Here is a 17,366-nt window from a genome sequence, read left to right on the forward strand (position 1 = left end):
GTTTTATGGTGGATTTAGTGCCCTCTTTTATAACTTCCGTACATTATTATTTATCTAATATATTCTTACTAAGTTAAGGGAATTGGACCTAAAACGGTTTTATTCATATTATTGTTAATTTGTTAGTTATGCTAGATGGTTAAATATGTTAATTGTATCAATTCAGTTAAAGTATTGATCAGTGAGATTTTGTCATGTTTTTTTAGAGTATTGAGTAGAACACAGCCTACTAATGTTCATCATGTTTCGAATCTTAATTATTGACGCTTTTTTTCGTTACTATTAATATATACATATAAACCTAAATACCGATATCTCACAATAAAAACCGATACAATATCATTGACTGATATCCGATATTTTTCCGCATTAACTGAATAGACGGTGAGAACTATACCCTTGTTTTCAATAGTGATGTAATAAATCAATTGCAGCTTTAAATTTTAAAAAAATCAAAACATAAATGAAATCGAAATATAACTAGCTTTAAAACCATTATATCTCTCGTTCTTAGTCACATAATAAAATAAGAAATAAAATTTGTATAGGATTCGAGATTGGAATCGCAAATCTGACTTTTAACCTTGGAATCAGATTTTTTCTTTCTTCTTAATCGGATTCCGGTTTTCGCTAAATGCCATTTGGATGATAGTGTGATGATTCGAGTTATTTTTTTAACAACGTATTGAATAGCCTTGTACCCGGGTGAGTCTTTGGAGACGAGGATGTAAACTGTGTGTAGTCTATAAATATTTTGCCGTTTCAGGTTCGATTCACCTAACAACATCATTAAGGAGGAAACCCATCATATTCAAATTCAATGCTATGAAACTTTAGATCGAAGCAAATACAAATTTTGTATGTTTGAGATTTGAGTTAAAAATGATATCAGTTACAAACCGGTTTTGCTTAAATCAATTCAAAACCGGTTTGCATGTTTGAGTTAAAAAGTTGCCTACTTTGTTTGATAGTTCAAAACCGGTTTTTCTTAAAAAGTTAATGCCTACAACTTTGCTATAAATGTGAAAGCTGGTTTCTTTATCTTTTTTTTGAACGGTGACTTTCTTTTTGATGATTTAGGATCGTCACAACCTCCAAATTGGAGGAACCGACACCCCACTCAGGCCAAGACTATGTTGTCTTAATCGGGCTCACGCTTGGCATCCGAGTTTGGCTTGGCGTTCCCCAAGAAAATTTCAGGCCATCTGCCATTTGACAGATGTTGTACCAACAACAAAGGGGGAGACCCTCTGCTCAATACACCTTAATAGAAAACTCGGGCGTCGCTCGGATTCAAACCCGTGACCTCAAAGGAGGGACGTGAACTAGCCTTCCTTGCAACTGGCCACTGAGGGAAACCCAATGGTTAGCTGGTTTCTTTATCTGCATTGAATGTCCACCCCGAAAATGATTTGATTGATTTAGTCACAATTTTAAATATTTCAACTGCTATAGTACACCGAATGGAATGGATATGGATGAGTCATATTTAAAGCATTTTTATTAGCCTTAAATGATTATGTTACGTAATGAATGAATATTATAGTATCAGAGTCATGGGCGTAGACAACTTTTCGGTTAAACTCGTACAAAATTTTATTTTAGTGTTATACATTAGTGTATTTTGACACAAAATCCGTATAAATTTCAACATCGAACCCATAGAAAACCCGAATCTAAGTGATAAACAATCGGTCGTCTGTCTCTTGAAATTTTCCGAACCTGTAGGAAAAAAATTCTGACTACGACACTAAATCTGCGTTATTACATCTGCAAACAATCGGGCTTAACCGGTTCAACCCGGTTACACCTCAAAAACTCCAAACCGGTTATAACACCATTACATCCCAAAAACAAAAACCTATCCTTGCTGACTATGCATCACATGGTGCAAAACGTCCCATTTTGTAGTCCATCCAATACGCATAGCCTTAGGATATGTAGCCACACCTACGTCATCCCAATTTATAACCTAGACTAAAAAGTAATTAAAGTTTAGCATAGACTATTCTAGTGCAACACTTTCATGTTAGTTTGTTTTTTAAGAGGTACAATACATGCAGTTTGCAGACCACATCTATAGCAGAAGAGGTGGACCAAACATCTGCAATTTGCAAAAAGAAGACTGTTTGTTTTTTTAACGTCCGCAGACTGCTAAAATATAATAGAAATTTCTAAATAAGCTTAAATTTAAATAAAAAAGTCATTCAACATAGAAATTTAAATAATAGTCAAACAACACTGAAATAATATTCATAAAACCCTAATAACATTTTTTTTAAATAATTTCTTCGTTACTTTGCATTAACTGCTCAGCAATTTCATCTCGTAACTGCGTATATGATTATGCATGTATATATGTATAAAGGCCTATAAACGGACCAAATGTTCAATGAATTGTTTGTGAACCATTCGGCAGGAACTTCGTTTAACGAACATGAACACCATGTTTCGTTCGCTCATGTATGTTCATGAGCGTTCGTTTATATTCGTTGATTTATGTTCGTTTAGAAAATAATTAAACACATTTTATACTGTGTAAATTATATGACCCAAAACTATGTAATTTTTGTAATCCCTAATATTTAATTTCAATATTGCAATACAGATGGCTTTGAAACTTTCATTTCCTAATAATCTAATACATCCCTATTATCTAACTCACGTTATCGGTGAAGTATTTAATTATTAGTTCCGTAAATATAATATGTACATTAGAACCACCAAGGATGGACCCTTGTTTTTTGTTTAATCATGATGAACGTGTTGACAGAATCTGGATGGATTATTTTGGCGGCGGAGATGAGGTTGTGTGCTGCGGCGGCGGTGCAGGTGGAGGGGTGGCGCCGGAGGTGGGGAGAGTGGGTGACGGGAAAAGGGTGGGAGATATGGGGCTAGGGTTTGTGGAGATAAATGTCAGATGTTATTATGAATAGGTGAAAGAGTTCAAAAGTGGTGAGAAGTGAGTGGTCCATGTCTGCGACAAGAAGATGACGCACATACCTTTTTACTGAATATCTTCCGGAAAACAAACAGTCTGCAAGCCTCAATATCTGCGCGTGGTCTGCGCGGCGCAGACAAAAGAGGCCAAGAAGCTCATTTGGGGAAAAAACAAACACCCCCTTCAACTCGCTAATTCTTTCTTTTAATCTCAATCATATTATCTCGTTATGATACGTGTTAGTCTTGATGATTTGGCCTTGCAAAGGTCGTACAGGTTCCCCATCATCGTCGTAGACAATTGTCAACGGTTCCAACGAATTCAGATCTAACTTTCTCACTCATTCTCTCTCTCTCTTCGAAGTTGCAGGTTCTCGATGAGGCAAGGTTTTTAGTTACACTCTTCATCTTCAATATGCCTTGTAATATAAGTTTAATGGTGGTTTAGAGCTAAGTTTGAGAACAACATAGATAGATTTGGGTTGATGGAAAATCTTTTGATCGGCGGGTTGTAGTTGTAACATCCTACTTTTCATAAGAATTAATAAAATAAATTTTGGGATTGGGCTTGGTTGTAATTGTGTCGTATATCGGTTTAGATGATAAATATAAATTAATAGAAGGTGGGCTTGGGCATTAGAAGATGTAATAAAAGAGGGAATGGGCCTAAGGGAGTATAAATACATCTTAAACCTTAATCTTTCTATTTTTACCCATTTCTACACCATAGCCTACACATTGGAAAACACACACAAACACCATCCAATAACCCGAGCCAAGATTCGAAGGTGGAAACCCGAACCCGTTGGTGATAGATCGTCGTGAAGAACCAAAACAACATCAAGGCTTAACCGTGTTCGTAGTTCGACTCGTTTAAGTTAGTCATGCACATCGCAAGAAAGGAATAATCATAAACGGTGAACGTAACCGCACCCAGGTGAGTTTCTAGCCCCATTTTCCTTGTTATGTTTTCGGGGTTGTATGCATACTTGATGTGATGGTTAATAAACTTACCTTAACTGGTAAGTGTATGCCATGTATGATTTATATGTTAATTATGTACATCTTGAATGTGAGCGAAAGCTTGTCGGTACATGAACGATCTTCGGATATTGCACGTGTTGACAAGAGAGGTATGTATGTAATAGATGAATGCGTATAATAGATATATGTACAACATATGAATATGTATGAATGAGTAAAGAATGTATATGTATGTTACGAGTATGTAAAGACAGAATGTACGAAGATGAAGAAGTAAGGGATCAGACCCTAATAATATCTGAGATAGAGAAGAAAGGGATCAGACCCAAATAATATCTGAGATAGAGAAGTAAAGAGGGATCATACCCTACTAATATCTGAGATAGAGAAGAAAGGGATCAGACCCTAATAATATCTGAGATAGACAAGGAAAGAGGGATCAGACCCTAATAATATCTGAGATAGAAATGACAGAAATTATATAGTATGAAAGTAATAAAGTATGTACGTATGTATGAAAGTATGAAATAAAAGTAAATTAGTAAAGTAATTATTATGTATCTTCGGATGCATGATTGAAGGTAAGTGAATGTATTGTATGATGTATGATTAACTAGAACTCAGTCTGCGTAGCTGACTTTTAGTATGCATGCAGGTGTGGGCTGAAGAAGATGATGATGATGTGGGCTGAAGGTGAGCCTGACGGGCACGTAAATTTCCTGTATTTAAATGTTTTATTTTATTATTCTAATTAGTTAATCTTTAAGATATTGATACTTTGTGCATGCTTATGATTTCAGTCTATGGCGCGTTAAAGATACATAATTGGAGCTAATTGTGCATTCTATGAAGTCTCGGGAATAACGGGGTTAATACACGCGCTTGCATTTGATTGAAAATGGGCTAAAACAAAAAATATCAGATATGGGGTCGATGACCCCAGATGTGTGATCACCTATGATGTCAAGTGGGGTCATTGACGCCAGTATTGGGGACGGCATCAACCAACTCTTTCCAGGCTACGAAAAATATGGATCTGACTCGTTTTAATATTTGGATCTGACTCGTTTTCTATTAATATAAAATCAGGTTTCGCCCGCACTTTGAAACGAACCAGTTATAGGATGATTTTGGAGCTTTCACTACCATTGGAGACTTATTTCCATCATCCGATCCAAGAATCTAACCGAAAATTATATAATTGAAAATGCAAATTTGAAAGATGACTGATGAGTGGCTAAACATCCTGTTATCTCCTCTGTGTGTGGGGTTTGTGATATGAACAATTGTTTTTCTAGTTTTTCTGGATTATTGGGAATAGATTTGTAACCCCTAAAGTTAAGTTCTATCTACTTGTTATTTTTTGGTTAAAAGATATTGATTTTTTTTTTAATTTTTCTCATATTATTGAATTGTTAGTTGTCTGCATAAAACCAGCTAAGTTTTTCCGTTCAATTATCACTAGACTAATCATATATGTAACCACCTTTAATGACTCCCACTAGATTAACTTGATTAATAGTGTTATATTAAACCCGAAACCTGAAGGGGAATACTTTTTATTAAAAAACTATTTGCAAAACTAAATTGAACTTATTTTCTTTTCATAAAATCGATTAAACTAAACTAGCCACATTATTTCTGAAGAGACGACCTTACTCCATAATACTTCACTTTCACGTTGTTTTTTATTGGCCCACAACATCCACGTTAGGGCCCTCATTATTTTGTTATGTATTTAAAAATTTGTTATATGATATTCAACAAGGGTAAAAGAGTGATTTGATTTAAAAAAATAGGAAAATATGCTACTGATTTTTTGAGTTGGGATAGAAGTAATTAATAATTTAGTAAGAGGAAATATACCCTTAAAACTAAATTTCTATTTTTTCAATTTTTTATGATCAAATTGCAAAATTTTGAGATTTCCTCGTCTCAAAACTATGTGTTGTGGAGACTCCAAGGGACGTCACCACCATGCCACGTCTTCCTTGAATTTGATAAACACCATTACACACAACCTAAAGAGGCACCAGAGGGGTGGAGCGGCAAGGCATTGTCGGACGCTAAACACGATGGAGGTGTGGCCACTTGCTAACCAACCAATCATGTAATATATTTTCCTTTTTCTTCTCTTTTTTCTTTTAATTGATGTTTGGTTACACTAAATTAAAAGCTTAGTTAGCTAATCCTCTCTGCATACATGATAGTGATATAAGTGAAAGCCCGTACACAACTAATAGTTAATAGTAATCAAATCTAATTTTTTCATGTATAAATAAGTAAACAAGATCAAATCATATAAGGAGACCTAGAGAAAAATAAAAAAAAAATAATGTTACAAACAATAATCCAAGAATGGTGACAAAGGCAATGACGTAAGGCATATCATTTTACACCTACAAAACAACCAGCCGTCAATCTTCATCATTTTATCAATCATCACAACCTTAAACTTTCCCACAAGCAAACAATGGAGCAACAACCTAAGACCAACAAAACACCACATGTTCTACTCTTTCCTTTGCCAGCACAAGGCCACATAAACCCCATCATCCAATTTGCCAAACGCTTACTCTCCAAAGGTGTCAAAACAACACTTGTCACAACCATTTACATCTTTAACATAAACTTCCCAAACAAAAACAACACCACATCCATCGAAATCGAAGCTATTTCCGACGGTTTCGACAAAGGCGGTTACACGAGCGCGGATAGCCCCGAATCCTACCTTGATACATTCAAAGAAGTTGGCTCTAAATCATTAGCTGACTTGATAAAAAAAATTCAAAGTGAGGGAAACAACATTGATGCACTCATTTATGACTCTTTTGTTATATGGGCTTTGGATGTGGCTAAGGAGTTTGGAATTGATAGTGGTGCATTTTTCACTCAAGCTTGTGGTGTGAACAACATATATTATCATGTTCATAAGGGTTTGATTTCTTTGCCACCGGATGGACCGGTTTCGGTTCCGGGGTTGCCACCGGTTGAGCCTTGGGAGACACCATCTTTTGTGCATGATATTGGACCGTACCCTGGTTGGTCTCACACTGTGTTTAATCAGTTTGCTAATATTGATCAAGCACGTTGGGTGTTCACAAATAGTTTCTACCTGCTTGAGAAGGAGGTGAGTTTTCCTTTGTTGTTATCGTAATATTTTTATGGAATCACGCTTTTAACGAGCCGATATCAAGTAGCTCATAAAAAAATCTTTCATGAAAGTCTGTTACACCCATGCTAGATATTCCGTGTCCTGGTTAGTCTAGAAAGAGAGTCCCTATTTTACAAGTTACTAAATTTTCAAGTGGGGTAGATTGTGGGTATGTCACATCAAACTTCTTTTTCTACCGTTGTTTTCTTGGGTTACTGAATAATAATTATGATTTAGAGTTAAAACCATCTAAATTCGCGTCAATTTGTAGCTTCAGCACACGTTTTTTTGTTCACGGTTTAAATTTGTTACTTTGTTGTATTTGAACGCTAACAAATTTAATTATATTTTGGTATAGTTTTGGTCTAGTAACCCGACGCAGACCGAATGCGCGTCGCTTCACCACCACAACACACGAGTTGTGTTGGTTTTTCGAAAGCATGTTAATTTGTTGTATTTGGAGTTAACGAATTCATTTTTTGGTTTAACCAACCGTGTCACTTATATATGTTTTTATCATAAGATATATGAGTGCCTATTTTATTATGTGTGTTTACTTAATCTAGTTTATTATCATTTATGTTACGAACCTAACCGATATCAATCAAATTTGTTTTTCTAACCCACCGACATTTTTAGTTACCAAGTCATATATTATTAGAAAAGGGTTAAATTCACCCCGACCAATATTCTGTCTGTTTCCTGGCTAATTTTAAAAGAGAGAATCCCTATTTCACAGTTGAAAATTTTTTAACAAATAAATTAATAAAAGATTATATATTATTGGGAAGATGCCAAATTCACAGGTCACCTACCATATATTCTGTCTCTTTGCAAATATACAAAAAGAAAATTTCTGTTTCATAGTTTAATAAAATTTAATCAACAAATAAATAACAGAGATTAAATAAACAAGGTAAACCCCTTGTAACATCAAGGGTATGTTTGATATCGAGTAATTAAAAATGGGTAATGAAATAGAATAATCGAGGAAATATAATGAATGATGTAATAAAATGGATCATAATTACCATTTTATTAACATGTTTGGTTATAATGTAAGAATAAAATGAATTATTAGTTTTTTATTTTTTAGTAAGATAGAAAACATCAAAATAATATAAAAATGGTAGTGGGTGGCGGTGGGATGGTGGTGGTGGGCGGCGAGTAGTAATGGTGGTGGTGGCGGCGAGTAGTAATAGTGGGAGCCGAAGCGACTGTTGGGGAGCGATGGTGGGATGGTTGGTGGGGAGCGATGGTTGGTGGCGGTGGTGGTGGGTGGCGCTAGTAAGCGGTGGTGAGAGGGCAATGAGTAGTGGTGGTAGAGGTGATATAGTGTGAAATAGTGATGTAATGAAACAAAGAGGTGAATGGAATGAATTTAGAGTGTTTTAAAAGAATGAAATAGACATTTAGTCCATTCAATTACCCAATAGATGGAAAGATCTAAAAGTTTTTCATTTCGTGTCACTGACAAAATAAAAAGTTAAAAAAATTATATCAACTCTCCTTAAGAGGCCTAGGCTCATTATAGGCGACTCTTTGTGAGTGGTCCTAGGTTCATTCACTTCATATGAATTGACATACCCCACCCCACACACAACCACCCTAAGGCTGAGGGGTGTGGAGCGCGAGAGGGGGCGCGTGAGCCCATCCGCTCGCGCCCCGGGGCGCGAGCACCACACCATCGAGGCGCGAGAGGGGCGCGAGAGGGGCGCGAGAGGGGCGCGAGCACGGCTTTCAAAGCAGGCGCAAGGGGCCTCGCGGCTGGGAATACGCGTGAAGGGAGCTTGGGAATGTTAAATATAGCCGTTGGGCTCATAATTGATTAAAAAAAAAAATTTTCTGTTAAAAAAACAGTGCCGCCGGCGAGACTTTCGGCCAAAGTCAAAGACGTCTTCAAACCCTAAAGAACAGTGCCGCCGGCGAGCTTCAATCTCGTCGGACCACCGTTGAACGCCCAAATCAGACTGCATTATTCTAGGGCTGTTCATCGGGTGACCAAAACCCTCTCCGGAGCCGGAGAAAGAACCGATTTGACCGGAAAAAGGAGATGGGTTAGTGTTAAATGGCGCCGGAGAAAGACTAAGCAAGGAAAAGACGTTAGATAAGCTCTGATCGGCGTCAATCGGAGATGGTAAATGAGTAAAATGAGAAAAATGATTGTTTTCCGATAAATACGGGCCGTCGGAACTAAACTCCGGCGGAAAAGACGGGAATGGAACGCCGTTTCCGGCGTAGTTCTGGTGGGTCGGAAATTGCATCATGTGGGTGTTTCTTCGATGGTCCATTAATGGGTTGAAATATGAAATAAGACAGTGGGTTTGTGAAATACGAGGTTTAGGGTTTTGGGATTTGAGGAACGTTTGTTGGTTGTTTGGGTGTGTGCTGATTTTGGGGGATTTGAGGAACCCTCTCCGGAGCCGTTGGCAATAAAAAAAAAACCGCTCGCGCCCCCTCTCGCGCCCCTCCACACCAGGGCCCGGGGCGCGAGCACCACAACCAACACCCATCTTATCAAGTTTCTCTCTCTGCCACACGTCACAATATTATTGGCTGGAGCCCCCACTCGCGCCCCCCACACCCCTCAGCCTAATAAGCTCCATTCATTTTGTGAGTGGTCCTAGGTTCATTCACTTCATATGAATTGACATACCCCACCCCACACACAACCACCCTAATAAGCTCCATTCATTTTTATGGCACATGTATATATGTTCATTCATACTCATTCACTTCTTAATTATAACTTTATTGGGTAGGTAGCTCAATGATGTTAAATTCTTTTTAATCTATGATTTAGTATCGTTATCGTCGTAACCACGAATTGTATGTTTACAATTTAGTGTTGATGTCGTTAATATCGACCGAATATTTGTCGGTTCACAGTCACAAAGTGCAGGTTTTTGTTATTGTTGATATCATCCAATGGTTCCTGTAGAATTCACATAAGTTCTTGGGTGCGGCATGTTCTTTTTGTTCGCCGCGTCTTTTATTTAAATATGTTAATTAGTTTTATTTTGGTATGGAAGCTTTTTTTCTTTACTTTTGGTTCTGTAACCTGATACCAGCTGAATTGGCGTCGGTTCGCCACCGCAACGCGCTATTGTTTTTGGTACGATTAGTGTGAACAGAGTTATTTCCAACTGATTTCACATTAATTCTTAATATTTAAAAGAAAAAAACACCGGACATCAGTGTAGTGCAGTCGTTATGACAATCTTAATATTTCCTATGTTTTATTGAATGTTTAGAAAAAAAAAATGATTTCAAAATTTTGGTCAACTTAAATTTTGACGACTAAAAAACTAGGTATGTTATGACAATTAACACAACTAGCTCCTCAAGTTCTATTTTTAAGTGCTTTTGAGCATTGCACAACAAACTTGGTTTAGGGGCTTTTAGGATTCCTTATTTTACCTCTTTGTGACTTATTTAAGTCATAAATTACAGATTTGTAATTTATGACTTATACACTCATAATCTTTAACTTTCTCAAACATCTTATAACTTATAGCCTATATGTTATAAGTTATGAGAAGGTAAAATAAGGAATCTCAAACACCCCCTTATTTAATTTCATCCTAATTAATATCGTAACATACCAATCAATAATGTCATGTTCCCGCAATATCGTCGTAATATGCAGGTTGATGCAACTAGTCATTATTATTATTATTATTATTATTATTATGATTATTAATTGACGCATGTAAGAAAAAAAATCGGTTGATTTTAGATGCACATCGAATAGTGAATTTAATAACTTGGTGTGTGACCTCCATAATTCGGTTTCCATTTGTTAGGTGATAGAGTGGATGAGAAAGACGTGGAACCTAAAGGTAATCGGGCCAACACTTCCATCCATGTATCTTGACAAAAGACTTGAAGATGATAAAGATTATGGGATCAATCTATTTGAAGCAAACCATACTGAATGCATGAATTGGCTAAATGATAAGCCAAAGAAATCGGTTGTTTATGTTGCATTCGGGAGTGCTGCCGAACTTCAACCAGAAGAAATGGAAGAAATTACACGGGGATTGATTGATAGCGATGTTAATTTCTTGTGGGTTGTCAGGGCTCAAGAAGAGAGTAAGCTTCCAAAAGATGTTATAGACGTAATAAAAATCGGAAAGGGTTTGGTTGTGGCATGGTGTAGGCAAATGGATGTGCTAGCACATGAATCAATAGGATGCTTTGTTACACATTGTGGGTTTAACTCGACTCTTGAAGCAATATGTCTAGGAATCCCGGTCATGGCAATGCCTCAATGGACAGATCAAATTACGAATGCCAAATTGCTTGAGGAAATTTGGGGTGTTGGGGTGAGAGTTAAGGCTGACGAGAAAGGGATAGTGAGAAGAGGAAACCTAGCGTCGTGTATAAAGAAGATTATGAAGGACAAGACAGGAGTAGTGATTCAAAATAATGCGGCAAAATGGAGCGAATTGGCTAAATTAGCTGTTGATAAAGGCGGAAGCTCGGACAAGGATATCGATGAGTTTATATATGAACTAAAGCATACCATGACGCATAAACGGGATGTGTAAGTTGTTGATGTGTGTTTTGATTATTTCATGGTATTAAAATATATCTCATATATGAATGCTAATTAAATGCATGAACTATTTGTAATATTTCTATCCTAGATTTAGAGAATAAGTGAGTTTCGAATATCGTAGCACTCTTATAATTAATAACATCACTATATTGTTTTTAAATGTTTTTTATTAAAACATTACGGTGTTACAACTAGTCTGTAGATTTCAAACACATTTTGAAGTAATAAAACTAGGCCCTTAGAGTAGTAACTTTTATATAAACAAAATTCATTGTTCATAGGCCGCTGAAATTTGAGCTCACACTTGGCTTGTTTATATAACGAGTCTACTCGACTCAGTTTACTTTACCTCTAGTTCAAGTGCTTGCTTACCCTTTTTAATCTGAATTCAAGTGGTATATGAGTGAGATAACTTATAAACAAGGCTCTTTTAGATTTGTTGTTTGAGGTATATGTGATAACTTAATTAAAGTCTTTTAAGCGTTTCACTTAATAACTTGGATTATGGATCATTGGCACGTACAAATATTACATAACTATTCTAGATTTTTTTACAGTTTTCTTCTTGACACATCTATCTATCTATATAAATGTCTATCAAAAAACCCTTTGTGTCACTCTCTGGTTGCTTATCATCCCCTCTCAAGCAATTAAATAGTTTGATTTGTAATTTGAGGTTTCTCATGTGTTTGACTCAAATTCGCGGATATGAATCTTACCAAACCCGGATGGTTCTTAAATTGGTTATAACATCTCATTTGTTGGTCAAACCCTTTCATAATCAAACAATAATTTTCATGGGTCATGGGTCTCATCAAACCCGTATAGTCTTTAAACGGGTTATAACATCTCAATTATTTATGAAATAATCTCTAAATCATCAAACAACAATTTTCGCGGGTCATGGTTCTCACTAAACCCGGATAGCCTTTAAACAAGTTATAACGTCTCATTTGTTTGTGAAACAATTTAATCATCAAACCCTAATATGTCTCTACTTTACAAGTTATCCGTCTCCGGTCTATCGTCTTCATCACCGGTTAACTTCCGATTACAACACACCATCGACAACCTCCCCTCTCATGCATCAACCACCATCGTCACCTACATCAACCGCTCAATTTTCATAAGATAAATATTTGTGTTTATGTTTGTTCGTTTAAAAAATTCAACATGTTCGTTTATGTTTATGCTAGTTCGTTAAAAATTTAAAAAATGGACACATCTCAATTGAAAGAGGCAATATGTTAAAAAATACGAGGAACGTTACAAACTAATATATATGTATTAAATCAAAACAAAACTACATTAAAAAATAAAACAGATCATTAAAAAATATAAAATAGCAAAACCATTAATAATAAACCTAAATCACGCGTAGAATGAGATAAATGGTGTGTGTGTTTTAATTATTTTGTTTGCACTTGGTGTAAATTGTTTTTGGTGATTCTATACTTTGGGGCTTGGTAACTCTTCGCAGGTTAGCGAATTGCTATTCCACTTTGTTTATTTCTATATTATGATGGAGTACGTGTGATATACGAGTGGTTAAAAAAATACAACAAAAAAGTTAAATCTACTTATTCTAATAAAAGCATAAAACTGGGACACGTGTCACTTTGAGATTTATTACTAGCCTAAATTTTTCGCTCAAACTATTCTTCTATTTTTTATGAAAACATATTTATGTCGGTGTAATCAAAGCATAGCAATGAATACTTTAATCAAATAACTAATTGCCTAAATATGGATTAAAAATATGACGGTGTTTATATCAATATAATCAAAATATTTATATCTTTAATGAAACGAGATCTACCTTTTTTTATTAAATCAATTTGTATACATCTTTTGAGTGTAAGAGATAAATGTGGTAAGCTTCAATGAACAATATTTATTGGTTTATGATAAGAGGAAATTATGAATGAATAACGTTTTTATTGTCACGTATTTATTCAACCTTCATGGAGTTTTTATCCATGTATTTCGAAAGTGTAATTCAAAAGTGTGATTTATTCATGCTAATTTAATATATTATGTTCATTATTTATGTCATTCATAATGAATACATAAATAATGAAACATTTAATTATTTTTTGTTAGAATATGTTATTCCATTAAAAATATAATTACGACTTATAAAATCATTATGTACATCTTTTTCATGATTATGAAGAAATTGCATGAGAAAACATGACGTCAGATATTCATATGAATATTCCATTAGAAAATATAATTAGAAGTTATAAAACCATTTAATTTGATAAAATTTATATGTTTTTTTTAATCTAATCATTTAATTTCAATACCTTAAATTGTATTTCTTTAAGCATCCCGTGCATCATACGGTATCTAAAACTAGTTTAGTAATATACATAATAACATATCTTATGGATTCATAAGATATAAATAAATTCCTATAATACATAGATTAGTAAGAATAATTGTATTTGTATTTTAAAAGAAATAAAAATAGAAGGTTGTAAATCTATACCTAAAAAAAGAAGAAGTTTAACATCAATTAATTCTAATGAGTTAGTAAGCTACAAATATTTTAAAAATAAGATAGTAAGTTTGATTCACACCAGCCACTAGAAACATATCTTGACATTAAAAAAAACTAAAAATTTAGACACAAATTCATGTTACCATGTTTTTATTATTTTAATATGTAATAATTAGGCACACAATTAAATTGATATCTTAGGCCAAGTTTACTGAGAGACATCTTCGAGCGAGATGGGCGCCAACATCGCCCCCAGGCGATTTTTGGGGTGAAGGGAGGGGGGTGAGGATTATTTCTCGCCTGACGTGTGTTTGTGTATATTAATATTATATATGTTTGTGAGTGTGATATATATATATATGTGTGTGTGTATGTATATGTATATACGGCTACAACACCATTACACCCCAAAAACAAAACCTACCATTTGCTGACTGGGTGCCACATGGCGCAAATTGTTCCATTTTATAGCCCCTTCACTGCACATAGCCTTATTTAATATCAGTACACAATACCAAATTTAACTTACTACATAGTACTATATAAAATCTACATATTCTAATAAAAGTAAAATAATTGTAGTCACATGTCGGTTTGTGGTTAATTCTCACAATTTTTTCCCTCTAAAACTAATACATGTCATTAATCAATAAGTATTCACTTTCCTGTTACACTTTATTTATATTTTATCTATAACATTATTAAATTATTCACTTTTCATTAAGCTCTATTTATATTATATCTATACACTTTTATAAAAATAAATATTTACATATTATACTACTATACATTATCATAATCTTTTTCGTTGTGCAGCTCAAAAGTATTATTATATGAGACATATTCTACAAAATTGGTTCATAACCAAATTTCTATACATATATGATACTGCGACTAAATTTTTAATATATGGACTGTCCTTGGGTTTGTTTTAGCACGTGTATTGTTGTTTATTAAATTCCTTTTTCGGTTTTTGGAAAAAAATTATTTTGTGATTTAAATAAAATCAATATATGTATAATGATACAAGTATATATATAATACATTTTCTATATGTATTATGTATTGCTTTATTTGTAACTTAATTATTTACATCATCTCATGTATTACACGGGCTCTAAAGCTAGTTATAAAGAGACAAACAAAATCAGATCACTAACTTCCAAAAATCATGGGAGACAACTATAACAAATTTTACACAAATAAAACCCTACAAATCAAAATCACTAACCTCCAAGTATCACAACCTTAACAATGGCAAAACTACATAAGATCAACAAATCACCACATGTTCTACTCTCCCATTCCCTTCACAAGGCCATATAAACCCTCATCCAGTTTGGTAAATGGTTACTCTCCAAAGGTGTCAAAACAACACTTGTTACTACCATCTACCTCTTAAACACAAACCTCTTCCACAAGAACAACACAAGCATCATTGAAATCCAAGCCATTTGTGACGGTTTTGACGAATGCGATTATGCAAGTGTGGATAGCCCCGAATCCTACCACAAAACATTGAAAGAAGTTTGATCCAAATCACTAGCTAATCTGATCAAGAAGCTTCAAAGTGAGGGAAACACCATTGATGCAATCATCTATGATTCCATCAGTTCATGGGCTTTGGATGTGGCTATGGAGTTTGACGTCAATGGTGGTTCTTTTTTCTCTCAAGCTTGTGGTGTGAATAGCATATATTATCATGTTCATAAGGGTTTGATTCATTTGCCACCGTGTGGACCGGTTTCGGTTCCGGGATTGCCACAACTTGAATATTGGGAGACTCCATCTTTTGTACACACTTATGGACCATACCCCGGGTGGTCTGAGACTTTTCTTTCATCTTTTTTTTCTTTCATCTCAAATAGTTTCTCAAATGGTCTTCTCAAATGGTATATTAACATATGTATTGTATTGTTTTCTAAATGTATTGTTTTTTTGTTATAAAACTTTTAGGTGATAGAGTGGATGAATAATATATGGAATTTGAACGTAATCGGGCCAACACTTCCATCTATGTACCTTGACAAACGACTTGAAGATGATAAAGATTATGGGTTCATTCTCTTCGATGCGAATTAATCATAACGAGTGAATTAATTGGCTAGACGATCGATAAGCCAAAGAAATCAGTTGTATACTTGTCCTTCAAAAGCATATGGCACAACTTGGACATGAACAAATGGAAGATATTTCATGGGGATTGAGTAATAGCAATGTTAATTTTTGTGGGTTGTGAGGTCTGAAGAAGAGGAAAAACTCCGTGTCAAAAATACACTTTCTTTTTCTTTTACAATTCAATTATTGATTCACATATAAAGAGTACTTTTCTGGTTTTTATATTTTCAGTTAATAACACATGTGAAAACTTGGAGCTTGGATTGGATTTATAAACATTGGGCTTGCTGGATTTAATAGTGGGCTTGTAGCTGAAGAGTTGAAGGTCCAAGACCTGTGAAGGCCCATTTGCTATAATTTCTGTTCAATATATATTTGGGTATTTTTTTAAGATCGAAGAGATTATTTTTCTTTCATATGTTAGCTTCCATATGTTAGTCACTTAGGGTTTTGATCATTATTCAGTTCTTGAGAGTTTAGTGTATCAGATCATTACAAAGATGATCCGATTATTTTGTAGTTGGTTTAAATGATGGTCTATACTTCATCTTGTAGTTATTATCAGTTGAAGATATTTTAATGATATTAACACAAACTAAGCTACATCTGGATAATGGGTAAGCGAGCAACAAGTTGTGTCGCTACCCAATCGCAAAGCCTATTCTACTAAATATCAACCCTTGGTTCCTCAGGCTTTGCGAGTCATTGTGGACCACCTTCTGCACCCAAATGTGAACTGCCTCGGGAGCTAGGGATCCAAATGTGTCGAAGGCAAATGAAATGAACATGTGCTGATTCTCCAAACACGCTGCCTTATGCTTAGCAACCTCCCTAGATTCCGCCCTCAAAATCACCTATCCCGGAATGAAGCCACTGTCTCTCAGCCCCACCAATGGGGCCACCCCAGTGAGGTCGACACACGCATGCTTACCCCCTGCCCAGCCAAACACAAGAATGTTCGCAGGACACATGGTAGATCTTCCCTTTCGCGGATCAGTCAGAAAGTTACTAGGTGCCTCTTTCTTGTCTGAGATCCCGGCACGCCTAAGCACATCCCATAACACATCTCTAACCCAGTCGTGACGATACTTATAGTGGAT

At 35.2% G+C, this 17,366-nt stretch overlaps 1 protein-coding gene and 1 pseudogene across 1 annotated transcript; both read left to right on the forward strand.

Moving 5' to 3' along the window:
* Positions 1-6,127: 6,127 nt before the first annotated feature.
* On the forward strand, positions 6,128-11,725 carry LOC143622484 (UDP-glycosyltransferase 74G1-like). The gene is made up of 2 exons (XM_077093616.1): positions 6,128-7,054; positions 10,885-11,725. The coding sequence occupies exons 1-2, from the start codon at positions 6,398-6,400 to the stop codon at positions 11,629-11,631; spliced, it is 1,404 nt and encodes a 467-aa protein (XP_076949731.1). The 5' UTR covers positions 6,128-6,397; the 3' UTR covers positions 11,632-11,725.
* A 3,677-nt stretch (positions 11,726-15,402) lies between these two features.
* On the forward strand, positions 15,403-16,467 carry LOC143622468 (UDP-glycosyltransferase 74G1 pseudogene; annotated as a pseudogene).
* Positions 16,468-17,366: the final 899 nt, after the last annotated feature.

This window comes from Bidens hawaiensis, unplaced genomic scaffold, assembly GCF_021521415.1.
Source record: "Bidens hawaiensis isolate Kalapana, Puna unplaced genomic scaffold, B.hawaiensis_p1.1 tig00003141_1, whole genome shotgun sequence".
NCBI classification, from domain to species: domain Eukaryota; kingdom Viridiplantae; phylum Streptophyta; class Magnoliopsida; order Asterales; family Asteraceae; genus Bidens; species Bidens hawaiensis.